A 21,431-nucleotide genomic window follows, 5' to 3' on the forward strand; every position below is an offset into this window, starting at 1 on the left:
TAGTACAGAACTGTAAAAGTTTGCATGGAACTTAAAAAGCAAGGACCAAGTCTTTGGCATTTCGTGGTTAATTATTGACAAAGCATCGAGCTACTCTAACATAAGCATGTGATGCATCTAATTGTGTATCAGAAAAGCTGCACATTATCAATGCTAACAAATCTACGCTCTGAGTTGGTTTCAAAATGTCGCCACCAAATCACATCCAATTTTAAACAAATTTTAACACCACCTACAAATAGAATGGTGTCGTCCAAAACATATAAACGAGAGTGTGGGGCTAAGAATCCTTTCACTTCATCTGTCTGAAGATTACAGGATGCATGAGACTTACTTAACAGATATTATTACTTTGTACTTTAAGTAATTAACTATTCTACATTTGACCCCTCGTACTACGCTGTCGAAGCGGCACTTCTCCAGTGTACCTGTGTACAAGCTCGCTTCAAATTGACGAGCTATAGTGCACCGTATATCACACTTCCGTGTTCATTTCGATATTGCGGCAAAGTATCGTAGTTCCAGTTACGATAAACAAGCGACCGTGACCGTGACCGCGCGCAGAGTTCACACATTCAATCACACATTCTATTTTTGTACAGCTGCATCATCGATTCGGAGTGACCTTGACCGCAGGTAACATGTCACTGAGAGTCGTAACAAAGAGAGTGAGTTCACCGGGACCCAGATTCGTCGGGAAGTCATATGCGGCGTAGGATTGTTTTCTTTCCGCTGTTATTAGACTGCTAGGAGGTTAGACTGTGAACAACTCGTCACAAAAATGCGTGGATGTTACGGCTGGGTCGTCGTGTTTGCGTCACATGTTTGTAGCTGGTTTGTCTTCGGATGGTATCAAGCTATAGGTCCTCTCATCGTCGTAATTCAGCATTATTTCGAAGAAACCTCAGAGCGCACATCATGGATACTTGCAGTTTTTATTTTCCTACAAATGAGTGTCGGTAAGTATACCTAGGTCTATGTGAAGGCGACGCATGCAGAAAGGTAATTACGCCAGGTAAAGTAGCTCGCTGCTACGTTGCAAGGCATGGAAACTTATATTTCTATCGGTGTATTCATCGATTGGTTATAGTTCGAAAGCTCTTGGGGATTTCTTGCGAAGATTTTCTCGTTTTGACTGATTACTACTGAATTTCTACGACCAGTCGGCATCATGCGTGGTGCGAATAGCCTGATGTTTGATATCGTAGTAATCGATGCATTGTTAGTGAACAGATAAACAGTTTCTCAACAGCTCCTCGTCATCACCTCCTATCTTCTTCATACAATGACGAGACATGTGTAAGACGACTAACTGACAAACCATCATTGCCATTAGCCTAAAGATTCATTTAGCTAAGTTGCTGCAGCTCAAGTAAATATACCTCTAAACGTCGTTGGGGGCAGGGGGCGTGGTTTTAATTTCCCCCAAGGTTTCCTCTACCGCGATAGCATTTAATCCCAGGGTTCTAAACTCAACTGCCTTTACTGAAACAATATACTTTCCCTTTATAGACGATTTTCCCGTGATTTACAGATGAACCAAAGGACATAGTCTTGGGTCCTTTGTAACACATAATTTTGCATATACTTGCCTAATACAATCTGTTGGGATTTGCTTTCCCGGTCGGTTTGTAAAAATGGCGGGTACGAGATACCGTCGACAATAGTTAGGAGCCATTCATGTCAGTTTCTTCGCTAGGTCATCATTATCAGGTAACTCTTCCCTTTCTATATAATTAAAAATATTCTGCAAATAGGAATCATTTGTTTATTCTCTATGTTTAGTAACTGTTTTATAACTTCTGTGTCAATTTCACTATCTGTTATATCAATAGCGGTTTCCTGATCTGAATTATCCTTTGTGTCTGTAACATAGTCTGATGTAGATCTGTCAAACTCCTCCGGTTCTAGTTGAAGATCGACTGTTAAACTAGAAAGTAAAGCTGGTTGAACTAAGTCTGTATTGATTGCTTTATCGACAAATTTTTTGACTACCCTTGGCCCGATTTTTTTATCTCTCGAGCATAGCAAATTGGTAACTTCCGGAAAATAGCCTTCATCCTGCTGATATGATCGCCTCGACAACCTATCAACGTTCATGGTTTCTAGGCATATGAATAGTTTCATGGTCGTATTATTGCAATGTCATGATCCATCGATCAGTCCGACCTTACGGTATCTTTTGTTTAAACACTTACGTTAGATTAGAATGATCAGTGATACGATTAGGCCTATAGTGACATGATTGCTTCCAACAAAGGCCTTGACTTCAGGTCGCAACCCATTGGTGAAGAAAGACAAGAGTTCTTTGTCTGTCTCCTGTGGGCTTTCTCAGCTTTTTCTTTCAGAGGAATGGCGTATTGTTCAACAGTCTGGTTGGGAAGTTGCTTAAGCTGGAATAGCTTCTGGTCATATAGCCATAAGGGACCATACTTTCCAAATCGATTCTTGAAGGAAGTTTCCAGAGCCGCATAATCGTTCTTTATAGCATCAGACAGGCTTTAAGTATACCATCTGTCTGCTTTACCATATACAGACCAGTCTCTTTTGTTTTCTTGTCGGCTGACCAACCTCGGAAATCGGCGAAGGCGTTGTATCGCTGTCACCATCGCTTTACGTTCTCATCTTCTCGGACTTTGAAAATGCCTAGAGTCGACTCCTCTTCCCCACTCATTTGCGGGGTTTCCTTGTCCTTCTTTCATAGCTCTGCAGCTTCTTCCAGTTCTTGTTTTCATAGATGAAACCACAAGCTTCTGAAGCTTGCTTTTGTTACCCTTTGTTCTCCATTATCATAACTGAGTCTCCGTTTGTCTTACGAGTGAGATACCAGAGATCAACCAGAGTGATGCCTTCTGGATGACAAATACAAATCTTTATTTCGCCCGCTGATGATATCCAATCCAGTACAATAATTCAAGATCAAACTTAACCATACAAACAAATCTAAAAACGATCAGCAGGCAATAATTTAAATATCTTAATGAGTGACAGCATCCGTTAAGTTACTCTTCCGCAAAACTCTCCTAAGTTGATTAACAACTAGCGAAAATAACATGCATTATTAGAAATTTCAAGTCTACACTCAAACTTCCAACTTGTTTATGCTGACATCAGCTCATGCTGGCATCAGCTCGATGACTTTTTGAATATTCCGACAATTAAGCGTATGTCTAAATCGTATGCAGATTAGCAGACACCTTGATGGTAATTTACCATCAACTTTGTGTCGTCTGTCACTCTTTCCAATTAACATATATCTATCCGAATTCACTAAGTCAGTTTACGTAAAATGTATGTACCAGTTTTAACGAAAGTTTTTTGAGGAGCAAATAACCTCCGTAACACAATTGCGTACCCGTTTTTGTGATAGTCTACTGTACAAAGAATCATGTCATCACGGCGGGTCCCTCTGTATGTCGAAAAATACCTTGTTTTATGACAGTATATCAATTTTGTGAGCAAGTGTATACAATCATTTAAGACCAAATTACGCCTAATATAATCGATAGTAGTTACCAATAGAAAGTTATTCTACAGGACGTCAGTAGAAATAGTCCAGTCAATCTAAGCCAAAAAAGGGGTAAACCTAGTACTAATTGCAACAGAAATTATTTCTTCACCATGCATTTTGGAAGGTCCTAGAAATAACATACTAAAAGTATAATAAAATCTAAGGGTGCAACAGTGCCTAATTTGCATAAATGTAAAGGGGGCTCATGGATATAAAATTGTCGCTGATAAATGGTTTCTACTTAAAATATGTGGCTAAACATAATTTTGATACAGTTTTTTTCGCTTGTTTGTCTCCTTTTTGGATTAGGCAATGTTGATGGATATTGTGTCGTCATAGAAATATCCTAATTTGCATAAATCCAATATGGCCGCCACAAGACTTCACTTTTCTTTGTGTTTCTCTGATTAATAACTATTTTAAGCTACTACTGACAGCAATAGAATATTTTTTCACTTTGAATTTTGGAGAAGTCCTAGAATAACATATTAAAAGCGTAGTACAATCAAGAATTGTAAACAATGCCTAATTGCATAGATGCAAAAGATTATAGTTACAAACTTGGTGCTGATAGAATGTTTCTGCTAAAAATATTTGGCTAAACATGATATGTTATACAGGTTTTTGGCTTATTTGCTTTGTTTTTGGTTAAGGTAATGTTGATGGAAATATTTGTCGTTAAAGAATTATTCCTCATTTGCATAAATCCAATATGGCCGCCACAACCTTCACTTTTCTTTGTATTTTCCCAATTAATAACTATTTTAAGCTACATTTGACAGCAATAGAATAATTTATTCACTGTGTATTTTAGAGAGGTCCTACAATGACATACTAAAAGCCTAGTACAATCTAGAAATATAGACAATGCATACTGTTAATTTGCATAATTGTAAAAAGGTTATGGTTACAAACTAGGTGCTGATAGAATGTTTCTACTAAAAACATTTTGTAGAATCATGATATATACAGGTTTTCGGCTTATTTACCTTGTTTTATGTTTAGGTAATGTTGATGGAAATATTTTGTCGTCATAGAAATATTCCTCATTTGCATAAATTCAATATGGCCGCCACAACACTTCTTTTTCTTTGAATATCCCTAATTAATAACTATTTTAAGCTACTTCTGACAGCAATAGAATTATTTTTTCTCTGTGTATTTTAGAGAGGTCCTAGAATGACATACTAAAAGTCCAATACAATCTAAGCGGTATAAAATACCTAATTTGTATAGGTGTAAACGGATAATGGGTGCACTACATTCACTGGTAAAAGAAATATGCATACTGAAACGCGATATTATGTTCAAGTTATGTATGCATTTATCTTATTTTTTGCCCAGGCAACATTTTTGAATATATTTTATCGCCCGAGAAATATTCCTAATTTGCGTAAATCAAGTATGGCTGCCACTGTGTTTCACTTTTCACTGCATTTCACTTAAAAATTATATTTAATCTACACAAAAAGTAGTTTACGTTCAACTCTGTATTTCGGGAGGGCCCAAGAACGACAAACAAAATGACTAGTAAACTCTTAGAGGAAGGGGTGAGACAGTGCATAATTTGAATGAATGTTAAACTCAGATATGGGAACAAAATCGTTGCTGTTAATAGATTTTTTAAAATATATTGAACAATTGACATTTTATTCAAGCAATTTGATTATTTAATTTTTTTGCGTGTGTATTGGCAATGCATCATATCATTTAAGATTCCTCATTTTACATAACTGCAATGTGCCCATCCTACCACTTTACTTTTCCCTTTCTCTGACCCATAAATGACTTTATATAATGTTCAAAAACAATAGAGATCATTAGAAATATTTCTTCATTGTAAATTTTGGTAGGTTCATGGAAATTACTTACCGTAAGTTTAATGAAGTTGTGCATAAGACAGCTAATCTACCAAAAGGCAAACAGGTCATAGATCTATACAAACCTGGTGCTGATAATCGTTTCACGAAAGTCATTCAGGAGATAAGCTGACATTGTAATGACTATGAAAGATCATTTTTGTGTTTTAATTTAGGCAATGTTTTCAAATATATCTTACAGCAATAATAGTTCTTATTTGTATTAATTCAATAAGTCAACCATGTCACTTCCTTTTTCTGATTGAAACATGCATATTATTTCTTCACCTTAAATATTTAAAAGGTCCAAGAAAAGGTATATTCAAAGTCTAATACAATCCATTTTGTGAAACAGGGCTAATTGTAAAACATTTTATAGGAAATGCCTACATTATATTAAATGTAATACTTGAAACTTGAAATGTTATACAATATCGTAAAGAAAAATTGGAATTTTTTACTAACCTTGCTAAATATATTTTACCTATTTTTGAACGATTCCTCATGTGCATAAATCCTATATGATGATCACTAAAATAAGTTTCTTTAATTTTTCCAATTGACGTCAACTTATTTTAATTAATTATATTATCAGTAAAATGAGAAGTTACATCAAGAGACACTACTACGTTAAGTACTTCCTATCGAAATATGATCATTTTATGACTTAATGAACATTTTTCCCAGTACAAAGAAATTGACATGATTATTTATTTTCTGTGCATTTTTAACTCATTGTAATGATTATATACTAATAGGGCATACAGAATGAAAAGCCCTAAGAAACTAAACGATGATTGATTCGTATAGCTCTAGAGAATTTCCATTATGTCAAGACAATTCAATCCCTATACCTACCAATAAAATTTGAACTTACTGGCGGATTTGGATTATCTTAATGCATACCAAAATGCTTGGCCAAATAACCAACGCTTTGTACTAAGGGAGGCTGAATGAAATTTGTTTCAGCTCTAATGGTTTCTTCTATTTTCACCCTTACCGGTATTACTAATATAGATTAAGTGTTGGTAAAATGTAATTAAAGACCAGGTTATGTGGTCAATGGTAAATTAGATGTACTTTTGACCGTGTGAAACTTGCCTGTTAATGCCACGTTCAGAAATTTATGATAATAATGATACAGAAATACAATTATAATACTGCCAATTATCAGGAAATATGTGATGAGCAAAGCTGTTTCTTAAGCAGCTGAAAGACATTAAAATAATCAAAGGACACTGCATTTCTCAAAATTTTGAAATTTTTGAAGACAACAATTGAAAATTAATATAAAGTCATATATGGACTGAACTGAGAGATTTCCTGTTTAATCTTACAGTGCACAGCCATAGAATTTAAAGAAAAACTGAAAAAATCTGTTGACTGAATCATGATAATCTAAATCACTGGTAAAAACAAATCTAGATACTTTTCATATTATTACATGGTCTAGCTGCTCTTTCTAATTTTATAACCGTAAAACAAGAAAACCAAAATGTTAAGGGATTTGCATCACAGAACCTGCCGTTAACGAGTTTATCAATTAAGATATCACATTTTTGACATCAAATTATCATATAATTGGTCACCCTGTATTTTGAACCTTATGGAAGTCTCACCTCAGATTGGCCAGACTGTCAATTCCTTGAACGATCGATCTTATTGGTAATGATACAAAAGTCTAATTATCTGCAAATGGAAAGTCCATTACATAAACAGCCCCATGAGTGATACTTGCATATCTAAGTTCTGATGTGATACGCGGTACAATTATATCATTCCTTGCTTCACAACTTTCATGGGTTCTACGATGAACATGCAGCAGGCTCAATAACCCGGCAGAAAGCAAAATCTAGACTTTCTGTGTCACGAAAGGATTCTGGCTGTAAACAAATGAACCTCCTCCTACAGGAAGATGTGAACAGGGAGGAAGAGGAAGAAATTTATGATATGATAACAATTATCATAACAATTATCATCACCACCACCATCATGGTAATTCAAATGATGCTCGTATTGACAATACCAATGATAGTTCAATAATGAGAAAGGTGATTCACAGGCACAACTATTAAGTGTGGTGAACCATTTATTAGTAACTGAATATTTCCATCGTCATTGAAATAGTGACGAAAAGCATAAAAAATTCCTTGAAAAAATTTAGTGCAATCGAACATATTGTAGGAGAAAATGACTGAACTACTAACAATAGATGTCAAAAAATTGAACACGTCCAATGATTTTTTAATGAATAACCTTAACGTCCTAAAAGAAAGAAGAATATCCAAAGAAAGTATTCTGATTCCCTTTATTTAAACAGTAATGCTCTGAAATTCTACTCCTTATTCACTGCACAGAAAATGTCAATGGAAGCTATTGTGGTCGTATTGTATTCAGAAGACAGTTTGTGTCAATTATGCAAATTAGGCCTTTGTATTTTAAAATAATGAGCATGCAAAATAGGTCAACCTCATATTGTTTAGGATGGATTTTGATAATTCTTGCAAAACCTTAATTTCATAGAGAAAAAATTTTTTATATATGAGCTTAAACATTTATTTTGTCTGTAATAATGGAAAAACTGCGAATATATGCAAATTAGTTAATTTGCATGATATATATTGTTCAAGACATTTAGAAAGTAACTTGTTGAACCTTACTAAATTGTGTTGCAATGAAAAAAAAGTCACTTGAATTCAGTTTACATGCCCAATATGTGAGTACAGCAATCATTTAAAGGCTATTCATAGCTAATTTGAATATATGCAAATTTAACCAATTTGCACCCCTTATATTTTCCTATACTTTTAATATGTCATTAGTGAGACCTTTCCAAAGGTCATGGTGAAGAAATAATTTCTGTTGCAATTAGTCCTAGGTTAAACCCTAAATTGACTGGACTAAAAACGTTTGAGAGGCATATATTGGGACAATTACAAAGCATCAGAAAGCTGGTGACAAATAAGCCATTTCTGCTGCTACTCTCTGTTGCCATATTGCACAAATAATTTTATGTTTCTGTCACGTGATAACTCTGACACATCTGACATTGTCATCGCATTTTTACGTCACATAGGTCCAGTATCCAACGTATGCGTCAAGAAGTTCGGATTTCGAGTGATTGTAATGATTGGCACAGTTATGTCATCCATTGGTTTCTTCATCAGCGCATATGCCACAAGAATTGAATTCTTGTACTTTAGTGTTGGAATACTTGTAGGTAAGAAATTCATCTAAGTTTGTTGTAGCCATGTGCTGCTATTATAGAATTATTGAATTCTACGTGCATATATATATATATATATATATATATATATATATATATATATATATATATATATATATATATATATATATATATATATCGAAGTATACAGATGTCGTCGTTGAAAATTACACTGGCAGTGCCCGACGCTAAAAGCAGAACGTTATAAATAAAATCCACAGTCTATTAATATATATATATATATATATATATATATATATATATATATATATATATATATATATATATATATATATATATATATATATATATATATTCGCCCCCTTTTTCAGAACGTGTTGGCTGCGTCATGGATGAGTGTGAATTCCCCGTGTAGCGCCGATTCCCGTGTAGTGGCTATATTCGACAGCAACACGGGGAATCAAGGGAATCCGCGACGCAGCCACACCAGTGGAGAATACGGGGGATTATATATTTATTGCATGCATAGACCTAGTTTTCAATGAATAAACCTTTCAGGCATGATATAACGCACTAAGTGATGAGAGAAAACAATAGGGACTATTTGAAAAGAAATACTATGCTCATGTTATGCGGTCATGGTCGGGTCACAGCTGACCTGACCGTGACCATCTGTTCATGAGTACGCCAATATTCAATAGTAAACATGGAGCACGCTGAGGCTGTTCTTACGGATAATAACAACTCTCTAAGGGTTTTCTGTATGCATCAAGCGAAAAAGAGAAAGACCGGGGATCTTTTACTGCAAGATATGATTTATTTGACATATACTATGATATCAATGTTCGTGAAAATTCATTGATCAAAATGATTATCACAATAACGTCGTGCATGTGAAGCGGGACTGTGCCCTCACTCTGTCACGTTGTTACCGTGCCGAGAACAGACTGCTATCGAGTATGTTTCAAAAAATGTCAATATTTGAACATTATTCAAAGAACACCGCTTTTCAAAGTTTGCATGAACCTTTGAAACTTGCAATGGTTTGGTTCACGAAATTATCGATTATATTTTTTGATATTTTACGAATAAAACTAGCTTGTTTAAACTAGATTTAAGAGCAGTTTGCGGCTCGAATTAAAAAACTCGGTACGAGTGTCCCGGAGCTTGAAAGTTCAACGACAAGGTAATTTAGAAATTATATGCATATAATGCAATGCAAAATACAATAAATTGAACCTTCAACTTCGCTTGAAATCCTGCTAATGTTACAATAGTCGATATGAAAGAACAAAACAGCGTTTCTTCTTATACATCTATGGTCAGAAGAAATATCGTCGCTGCTGTCTGAAATGGCGAACGCTCTTCGCTTCCGTGGCTCGACCCCTTGACAAGTACTATATATTACAGCGGAACGTTCTGAGCAAAGGAAGCCTTTGCCTCACACCCTTACGGTCATGAAATTGCGAAGGTGTGAAAGACTGTTTGCCCGTATTAAGATAAGTCGTCGCTCAACTTCGAAAAGCCGAAAAAGTCGAACAAATTGGGCTAGGGTACACGCCCACCCGTAACTTTTACTTGCGTTTTATCTGGACAAGGGGGCGATACGCGATGCAAGACAGTGACGTAGGCTAACTTCAAGACCCACAGAGTTATTTTACGTTTGGTTGTATGGGGCATTTGTAAAAATCAGTCATATTTTTTAGAGTCTGACAAAATAAATCCACGTGGCAAATTTAGAGTCCTGTGTTTTAGTGTTGTCGTCAATATGAGGGTTACCATCCTTATAGATCCCCACCGTCGCCTGAACTTTTGAAGCACAGATACTTTCATGCGGGAGACATCGAGTTTCCACTCAAACAAGGGGGTCAAGTGCTCATCCAGGCCGTACGCTGAGCCTTAAAAGTCGTGTAATGAAATCAATATTTTCATAGATAACGAAAATAATAATCCGAAGTACGAAAACAAGAGTGTATAGCTCTTGTATATATCTTTAGGGATTACATGAATAATTTTTAGAAACAACGAACTCGAAGCTCGTCGCATTACCGTGCTGGGTTCCGTAAGCTTTGCGAGAAGCTTTGCAACCAGGGTATGGTCGGGCGCGACGTTACACAGTGTTCGCGCGCGCCGTTGAGATTAAGTCGAATTTTGCTCTCGAAAAATAACGTAACATTGCCTAAGCCTATGCTGTCTCTGAAAGCGTGTACACCTTCAAGGAAGGCACGTGTTATGTGAGGTCATCTGGCATTTGCTTTGTACACAAAAGTAAGCGCGCCGTGTTCCTCGCTCACGCGAACGACTTCTAGAAATGATTGACAACTCACCCAAGGCATATTGATTTTATTCCAAAAGTAGTTCAGAAGTGTAAACACGCCATTGTTGAGGAAAACTCATTTCATTTTGCAAAAGATAATGAATTCTTGGCTTTCTTCGTTCGGCTTGGAAAATACCCGTGTCTACCTGATTTTCAATAGTGACAGCAGGCAACATTTTTCCCGCCCGCACACAGATTGATAAAGAATCTAGAATAAACCGTATTGTATATTTCACCCATATATTTTAATAGGGCTTATTTCCCTTTGCTTCACTAAGCTTAATCTCCCAATTTTGCGTTTCGCGAATTTGAAAATCAGTTCTGAATAGTTGATTTTGTTCGCTTACTTTGAAAGTAGTACGGGTCCCGTATCTATCACGTGTGGAATACGGATTCAGCTAGTCGTACATCAATAGTTTGACATCAGTGTGATATCATACTATAGGGATAACTGGGTCTATGTATGTGAGTATGCGATATATATATATATATATATATATATTATATATATATATATATATATATATATATATATATATATATATATATATATATATATATATATATATATATATATATATATATATATATATATATTAACACATGAACTGGCCCGTATCTCCACCTGTGTGACGTACACCAGCACAGATAAGAAATCCATATTACCCCTGTTGTACGTCATCAACCGGAACTTTTTTCCTGCAATGGTACCGTTCGTACATGCACGTCGCGACACAGACCGATTTGTCGTGATCGATGCCGTGCTGTCATGGCATTTTGACAAAAAAGTGACCCGATAAATCCAGATATGGAAACATAGAAGGCATGTCCAACGAAATTTCGAGTCGCTAAAGCTTTAGCTATTCCCAAGAATCGAATGAGGATACCGTCGATCGTTTTAATGGCTCAGTAACGTCACGGCTCCAGTCGTAAGGCTCAATGTGGACGTCGTCGTACCTGGCGATCGCCAAGCGACGTCGTACCTGGCGATCCCGGTTGGCGATAAACCAAAACCGAAGATACACCTCAACGAAAGTTCAACTTAATAAATGAGTACCGTATAATCTTCGGGAAAGCGACATAGAAGGCACAAGCATAAAGTCATTCGACGAACAACGATAAATTTCCTTCATCACACAAATTATTCCGTTGTTTCTCGATCGGAATCAAACCTGCAGCGTAAGGCTGTAGTGAAGACATAAGGTGTCGACCTGCAGTGCAGCTCTGTAGAATCCGATGTATTTCGAAAGTTGACTCGGACAACACTCACAACAGAACGGAGTTCCCGTCAAGTAACAATTGGGATGTACAGCAAACATCAAAGTCCGTAAGACGAAAATTTGACTACCGAGATGGCCACTGGTGGAGACCGGTGACGGCAGTGCCCACTACAAGCGTACACTCTGTGTGTCATCGATCTGAATCTTTCGGGCTCGCCAAGGTCGTAAACTTGTGATATTTTAAAAGCCACAGCATCTCTAAGAATGATAACTACTGTTTCGATCGTGTCGTTGAATTAGCTTCATAAATATAATTGTAAATATTCTAAATAACTCAAAATAGTATGGTATCCGTCGCTAGCGCGGTGAAAGCTATGTCCGCCGATGGCAGACTTGCCTTGGCATCGGGCCAGCGCGAGACAATGATTGACACGCGTACGTGACCGAATCCGTATGTCTTATTGGTGGAGATACCATTCGATGTATCAAATTTCAGCTTAATCGGGTTTATGAATGAATACGATGGTTTCAATCGGGTTCGAACTCACAACGTACGGTACCCAATCACCTAGCGGAGAAAGCTACAGACAAAACCGCTCGGCCAAATCCTCAATCTCAAAAAGATTGGTTCAATAACCGAGCTAGAGTTGTTACAATTCTGACTGCGCCCTCTCTACTCGCTGTAGAGTTCGTGAAGCATTCACGCTCGCACACACACTATCATACATTGCACACAAACTTTATCGAAGCGAAGCAATGAATACATCGCTTTACTGGGCGGAAGACAGCCTCGGGGACAATTCTGTCTACCAGCAGAACTATCAACCCAGGGTAGAGAATATACGATGGTTTCAATCGGGTTCGAACTCACAACGTACGTTATCCAATCACCTAGCGGAGAAAGCTACAGACAAAACCAATAAACCTGTAAACATTTGCACATCTCCTGGGCGACGATAAAAATAATGCAATTTGTTACAATAATTTTGATCCATCCATATCAAAGAAAAATAAGAAGACTGTTCATGTGATAAATATATAATCCCATGGAATTTTTCTCTGTTTGACGTCATCGTTCACTCGTGTTTTTCGCGGAGCCGCACAACTTCTCGCCTTCGGCTCGAAATTGTTCGGCTCCGCGAAAAAACACTCGTATACGATGACGTCAAACAGAGAAATATACCATGGGATTATATATATATATATATATATATATATATATATATATATATATATATATATATATATATATATATATATATATATATATATATACACACACGAACTAATTTCGGAAGTCCGATGTCCGAAAAATAACACCACTCTCAATTTGTGCCTCGCCGTTCCAAAAGTATATGTTATCAGCGTAAAGTGAGCTGAAATTTCTGGGGTCCCCGGATCACATTAATCTGTCGAAAAATCAGCTGATATTTTCAGTTGATTTTCCCACGGCTGATTCTGATGAATATTTCTTTGTTAACAGAACGATCAGCTGGACTTTAAGATATTATTTGAAAAATCAGCTGCATAGCTTGGTTTTTAGACAAAAATTTAGCTGATTTTTAGAAATTATTAGAAAATTTCAATTAGCTGAAAATTTCAACCGATTTGCAAACATTCAGCTCATTTCCTTTACTGAATTTCTGCGTTCTGATGAAAAATCAGCTGAATTTTTTACTGAACAATGTGTTCATCCAAAAAATCAGCCGATGTTTTTAGTGAATATGAATTTTAAAATGGCATTTTCTGGGATGTGAAATATCTTAACTCGAAAATAACGGTACAATTATATTCAATAGTATAGTAACATTAATATATGGTGAGAAAATTTTAAATAAAATTGAATTAATTCCGAAGTTTGTTCGGAGATTCCGAAATTAGTTCGGAATGCATTATATCTTTATATATATATATATATATATATATATATATATATATATATATATATATATATAATTTCCACTCAATACAACAAACGCGATCATTCTCTACAAAGTGCATGCCCCCATCACGTAAGTAATAAAGCAATCTTCATATCCGATAATGTAGAAGACCAACTTTGAAATCCAAGGATGTCAAAAAAGGGAACAAACGGAAATTGACTGATAGTAATCGAAGTTGCAGTCAATGTTACCTCAATCCATTGATCTTGATAACGGGACAAGTATTCTCAAGGTGCCAACTTACATCCAGAAGTTTTGACTTGACGACGGAAGTTAACCCTCACTCTGACCTTATGAATTAGCGAACAAAGAGTAAGGGCAACATAAACATTCAAACAAAAGTGGCGAGAGAATGTCAGTGTTATATCAGTTAATATGATCTAAGTCAGTATTGACTAAATCCACAGGGGCCTTGTGAATGGCCGATTAAAAGATAATAAAGAATAATGCTATTAAACCTAGTGTTTTGTTAGAGTCTGTTTTCCCTTGTTCTCTTCTCTCGACCTATGTTTCTGTGAGTCATAACTGTCCTTGTATGCAATATGCACTGTGCCCTCCCTTGGTGACTTTTCGTACAGGATTTCTGTGTTGACCTCAACACTGTTGCCGTATACTGATACAAAAAAAAAATTGGAATTTGATTGAGTGTCCGGTTTGCCTTGCAGAGCTCGACGAGTCTACATGTTGCTTATCATTAGAAAAGTAAACATTTGCAACAAATTGAGTCTTCGTCTTTGGTTGGTGTTAGATTACAGCGCGCGGCAAACGTTTCCCATACACTGTCTCGTCACGATCACTGCAGTCGTTTCAGCATGTCACTGACAACAAGCATAACACTGCACTACATGCACATCATCAGTTTTCTTTTAGGTGTTTACTTTAAATTGGGAACTTTATGAAGAAACAAGTAAATTCTTTAAAAAAAAACCCTTTCTTCTCCTCTCGATGGCAGCAATCACGACAACAGTTCCTTCGGCTTGCAGTCTGTAGCATTGCGAGTGCAGTCTACTCTATCAACAAGTTTGACACGATACAACACTGAATATTGTCAACCAGAAAATGCTAAACACTCCTAAATGAAACTTTAATCTCGCTTTCTCTTTTGTCTCAGCTAAATGAAACTTTCTCAATTGACACTTCTCTCTGAATTGACACTTCTCTGAGCTACAAAATAGACTTGAAGAAAAGTGTTGATTTTGCACAGGCAAGTGCAATTCAATCAACACGGTACATTTTGTGCCATTGAATAACACACCAAGTGTTTCTGAAATAATCACCGTATTTTGGCACTTAATTTCCCGGACGGCATCATACACGGCAACGGGTTAGCATGGAGGGGACGATGATATCTCTCTGCCTTCAAAATATTCTTTACCTTGCTGAAAAAATACAATGTTTCACTGTAATAAAACGCCGAGAGTCAGTCCGGTTGATGTTGAGGACTTTCCTCGAGATATAGATCCGACACTCGAAAAATATGCCAGTGAGTTTGTCTGAGTTATATTTCCCAAATCAAAGTACACAAAGCTGTAGCTGAAAGAAAACTTTGATGATGTGCTATAGCTATAGTGCGGTGTCAAGCTTGTTGTGCATGAGTGGCATGCTGAAACGACTGTCATTATTGTAGACGAGACAGTGTGTGGGAACGTTCGCCGCGTGCGCTGTAATCTAACACCAAATACTCAATTTGTTGCAAATGTTTACTTTTCTAATGATAAGCAACATGTAGACTTGTCGAGCTCTGCAAGGCAAAACGGACACTCGATCAAATTCCACTGTATATATTTTGGTATAGCATGCCAAAACTTCGCAAAGGGAGGGCGCACTACTGAGTCACAGACAAATAAATGTTCTTTTTGTGACTGCAGACAGCATGCATGAAGCGTCTTGTGTCACAAAGGGAGGAAACTTAGGCAAAGAGAAGAGAACATGGAAAAAGGGTCGTACACAAAACTAGGTTGAATAGCATTTTCTTTATCATCTTTTATTGGTCACACAAGCATTCTGCTTGACTCTCAACTTAAAGTTACCTGAGGTCTACATTAATTACTATTGACATTTTGATATACCCTCACATTGTATTCACGAGTTCTACTCCCGGTATTTCGACAAGTTTCTGAAAGTATATAATGAAATTATGACTTCTTGGCAGAAAAACTCGACTGACAATCAGATTGTCGTTGTCCAGACCTATGAAAGTGTTTAAGTGAAACTAAGAAAAACGTTTTTAGTGAGCTCTGTACACTTGTATCTCGACTTGAATTTCATCAGAGTTTTCTTTCTCGTTTTTCCAATCAGGAATTGGATATGGATTGATAGTTCCAGCACATTTTGGAATATTACCTTTCTACGTGAAGAAACGGTTCACTCTGGCAAATTCGCTGGTCATGACTGGCTCAGGAATTGGCACTTTTGTTTTCCCACCATTGATGCATTATCTGATTGACAGCTTTGGATGGAGAGGCGCTATTATCATATTTTCTGGTATAAATGCACACATGGGGATTTCGGCTGCTCTGTATCGCACTCCAGAAAGAGTGGAAACAATCCATGACGTCATGAGAGAAACTGACTCAGAAGTTAAGAAGTCGAATATTTGTAGAGATCACTGCGAAGTATGGGACTTTTCTCTTCTCAGGAGAAACCCTCTGCTTGTTGCATTTACTTTGGCAAATTTATTTGGCATCGGTATCGGATATCTCGCCTTACCAGCCCATTTGTTTGCACGTGCTGAGGCAATGAACCTCGGAACTCAAGGCCAACTTGCATTAATCATTTCAATTTATGGTGCGAGTTCTTTAATCGGTAGATGGGTACCACCGCCACTTGTGTATATTTCCTCAAAGCGCTGCACCGCTGTCATGTGGTTCGGTATTGCCTTGCTTCTTACCGGAATTATCACCTTGCTCAGTTCCTTAGCAACGGCATACGTAACGTACGCGATTTATGCATCTTTCGTCGGGTTCTCTAGTGGTGCATTCTTCTCATTTGCGAACCCAGCACAGAAAGAAATCGTAGAGCCTCAGAATTTCACCGCTGCAGTTGGATTTACTGGATTGGCTACATCTATTGGTGGAGTGATGGGTCCGCCGGTAGCAGGCAAGTTTAAAAACATTTCGTCTTTGCTCAGAAATGCTTTAACGACAATTTAATCAATATTATAACACTAATTCTTGGACATTGAAATTAGAGAGGCAAAACTTAAACAGTAAATACACCCGCTCATGTAGTTTGGGTTTCGCTCATATGGTTTTTGCTGAGTCATCACAGTCAAAGATCGATTATAAAAGGAAAAGAATAAAAATATATTACAGCACGGGTACACCTATTAATAAGTCAAGCAAATAAAACGTTATTTTACATTATTTTTTCTAAATCAATATTTAACGTTAGATAAGTCAGCAAAAAACTAAACGAGCGAAAGCCAACATACATGAGCGGGTGTTACATTCAATTCAAACACGTCAATAACAAACTTCATATTTCTTTTTATAAAGTCTTGCAATATTAAGTTTCAAAACAGTATCAATATCGACAGGCGTAAGTACTCCCTGGCTACATGTCCAAATATCATTAAAACATTGACGTTTGATAAAGAACGAAATGGACAAAATATATATGGCCAAATCACTTAGCAAGATGTGAGTTTCAATAAAGAAAATTATGCAGTTCATCGTGGGATGCTTCTGCCAATGATTTCAAGCGTTAATATTCTACTTCAGGTAGAATGCGCCTCGGGGACAAATATTCGGACTCTCTGACTTTCACAATTCTTTTCTGATCTATCACTTGTGGGGGTTCATTTTAAAGCTCTTGGTGTAAGAAAACTTTTCATCGTCTTACTTTTTCGAAAATCGAAAATTTTATTTTTTTTCATAGAGTTAATACAGGGATAGCGGCCATTTTGAATTTCAAATATCGGTAAATCTTAGGTAGTGCGTTTCTCTATTATCAAAATTTGCACGGTGACTCCTGAATGGTATTCTTGATTTTGAAAGAGAATGGTTGAAAGATTCCCTGAGAACAGTTTGAGCAAGAGTTTTATAAATCTTTCACTTTCAAGGCGCGCACTACCTTAATACAAATAAGCTTATAAAGATTTACGATACAAGTTTAGTAATGACGCCATTCCTTTTTTCATCTCAAAGGTTACATATACGACGTCACCGGAGACTACAACAATTCGTTTTATTTCTACGGTGCTTTCCTAATCTTGGGTGGACTTATAGCTATAGTACCGGAGCCATTTCTCGCAAAGAAACGGAATACATCAAATGATGTGAATGCCGATGAAACTTTACAAAAACCGCTCTATGATGACGGATCCAAGTCATGTTCCAATGTAGTTGCAACACAGAATGGCCCACTGTTACAGAAGAAAGATGACACCCTGTATAATTGAAGTTTCTTTTGATGTTATGAGGTTATTACGAAAATACCTCAAAGGATGCACGATACCATTACGACACTGGCGTTGCGTATCGTCAGAAGTGAAGTTGAGGGCAATGCTTGGCACCAATGTCCGAGTGCATCCTTTGCCGTATTTACGTGATAACATTATGGAAATAACGGGCGACGCGCTGACCATTAACGTTTATTTGTGGGCAAGGGCGAGAGGAAAGCCAAAAATTAACGGGCGAGGCTTGCCGAGCCCGTTAATTTGGCTTTCCTCGAGCCCGCGCCCACAAATAAACGTTAATGGTCAGAGCGGAGTCTGTTATTTCCATTATATTATCAGCGAACCCGAGAAAACCGTCAAAATTTGCGAAAATTTCCGGAGCGAACGACAACTGGGCCTAGAACTGAGCAATACGCGACGCACTGTCACGCGCGCTGTAAAAATTGGCAAATCCGGAGATGTTTCAGAAAAAAGTATCTCAACTTGACCTACAAGTGCTCCATTTTATTTTGTGATTTATTATGATTTACGTTTGAGCTGTAAAGTTACGATACTTTGAGTTGTTAATCTTATTATTCATATTCACGGGCATGTAAACAAACCATTACTGTGTATTTGTGGTCAGTCACGTGGTTCAGCTCGACCAATCAAAATGCGACGGCAGGGCATGGTAATATAATATACATCTTACATTCGCGACTGGGGTATCAAATTGCCAGAGTGTTGACCGTTTTGGAACAATGTCAACGTTTTTTCTTCCGATTTATAGCGCAAATGTAGAACGCTATCTCGGACGCACTTCTGGATACTCTGTGCACTGCATGTACACAGAGTAAGAGACATTCTGGCACTCATCCAATGAGTCCCTGGAAACCGTTCAACAGTGAACCAGCAGATACAGTCGCAGGAGATGAGGCGAATGGAAACTGTAAATGTTACCGAACGGTTGTTCCTTACGGCTTTTGTATTTTAGCTCAGGCAAAATTCTATTGTATCTCGATGGTAGATGTATAAAAATTTAGAGTATGATCTGTTTCTCCTGCCTTTTAAAAATTTTAGACCCCAACCTTTCACGCTAAACAAGCCAGAATATATGATTTTCAAATGATTCACTTCTACATTCATACACACTAAAGAAATTCATGAACGTTACGCTTCTTCGGGGAAACGCTATAGACTTGGTGGTGTGTTATTGTATTTTCATATAAGGCTACACTCCGCCCGATTTTCACTTTATGTAAACGATGGCGGTCTAAAATTCACAGTGCACCAATTGATGCATATGAACTTTTTCTTGATAGCAAGAAATACAAAATCTTCTGGTGCAGATTATCACTAATATTTATTGGTGGTTTTGACTTTTACGCAAGAAAGTTTTCGATTATTGTAACTGGAAATCACGTTTCAGTAGAACAACTTCTTATCTTGACGTTCATGTTCTATTCAGTAAAAAGACCAACGTGATCGTTTCATAATTTGTCTATTAGAGTTGCTTTATCGTGACCGCAATATCTTCAAGTTGGTCGACTGCAGCGGAACAAGTTAGCATCATTGGTTAGGAAGTAAGAATCAATAGTTGTGACTGAGTACAATCTTCTCAACAATTTTGGCTACCATATTTTCCTTTTCCTTGAAGTTCACTCAAAAATCATAAAATTCAAAGTATTGTTTTGCAAGTGAAACGTATCAGATATAGGAAGCACAACTTTTTGAAGCCAATGAATGCTGGTCAAGTGTAAAATTCATGATTGAAAAATAATATCGGACATTTCATATATGGTTTTATGAGAGATTCAAAGGAAAGACTTTGCAAGTATTACAACAGAAGAAAAATAATGACAAATAAATCAAAAGTAAGAGTAATAAACTTTAATACGTAGCTCTATTTGACTTAACGTGACACATTGCTTCATTTTCGCTGATTTTTTTGCAAAGTGTTGTCAAGACTCTAGGCTTTAGGTGTCAAGTATTCTTTACGAAAGCTAGTTTTATGTAAGCCACTTCATCGCAGACAAATGATTGCTGCCCCTTGGAACCTCGCATTATCTGCTGCTCTTCACGTTCTTCTTCACCGGTGTAGTAGTAAATGAATATAGCCCATTATTTATATTTTACTTTGTGTAGTTTGACGGATTGTGTGAGCCTTTACATGAACTTGAATCACTCTGTCTAGCTGTCTGTCTGACTCTCTCTCTCTCTCTCTCTCTCTCTCTCTCTCTCTCTCTCCTCTCTCTCTCTCTCTCTCTCTCTCTCTCTCTCTCCAAAATGCAGTGATGATTGTGCTAGTAGAGACAGAGTCGACAGTCATCTGCTTTTAACAAATAAGGGTTTATGAGTATATAGCCTTTATGTAGAAGTTTTTATCCAAGGAATTGGTTCCACCCATATTTGCTTAGTGTGTTCTCTACATATATTAGTCTCCTCATAGACGAGGAGACCAATTTGTTTTGCCCTCAAATTCCAAGTCCGCTTCTGCTTTGTGTTTCACTGCATGTTTAACGAACGACCAACATTATCGATATATGTATACAGTACATCGCTATCAACGACAGGTAGCTCAAAGTAGCAGGTTGCCCCTCCAATGCGATTTCTTTTCCCTATATCCATGCATACATTTCTTCGATATGTCGATGACGCTGAGTTTCGTGACCGGCCCAGCATAATGAAAGCATGTCACGGTTGTTAATCAGGGGTCGTACGGACCATAGGCCGGCTCACCAGGTGCACGGATCCCGCCATGAACCAATGCCGAGTCGGGCTAGCGCATCACACGCCTGCCGTGACGTTCGGATTTGAGTCAACTTTGCTTGGCTTAAACTGTCACCTGTTGTATGTCGGAACCTGAAGCCGTATTTAGGACCTATAAAATCATTATCACCAGGGTTAATATCTTTTAAACGATGAAAGCTGTAAATACACTCAACGGATGACGGACAAAATGTACTTTCTCAGATCATCCAGTATCTCTGAAAAGAAGCCGTATAGAGATCGAAAA

At 37.2% G+C, this 21,431-nt stretch overlaps 1 protein-coding gene across 1 annotated transcript; it reads left to right on the forward strand.

The window, feature by feature from the left end:
• Positions 1–688: 688 nt before the first annotated feature.
• Positions 689–19,906, forward strand: LOC139121758 (monocarboxylate transporter 13-like). The gene is made up of 4 exons (XM_070686893.1): positions 689–959; positions 8,447–8,590; positions 16,336–17,136; positions 18,186–19,906. Exons 1-4 carry the CDS (start codon positions 782–784, stop codon positions 18,437–18,439), a joined length of 1,377 nt encoding a protein of 458 aa, XP_070542994.1. The 5' UTR covers positions 689–781; the 3' UTR covers positions 18,440–19,906.
• Positions 19,907–21,431: the final 1,525 nt, after the last annotated feature.

This window comes from Ptychodera flava, chromosome 21 (genome assembly GCF_041260155.1).
Source record: "Ptychodera flava strain L36383 chromosome 21, AS_Pfla_20210202, whole genome shotgun sequence".
Lineage (NCBI taxonomy): Eukaryota > Metazoa > Hemichordata > Enteropneusta > Ptychoderidae > Ptychodera > Ptychodera flava.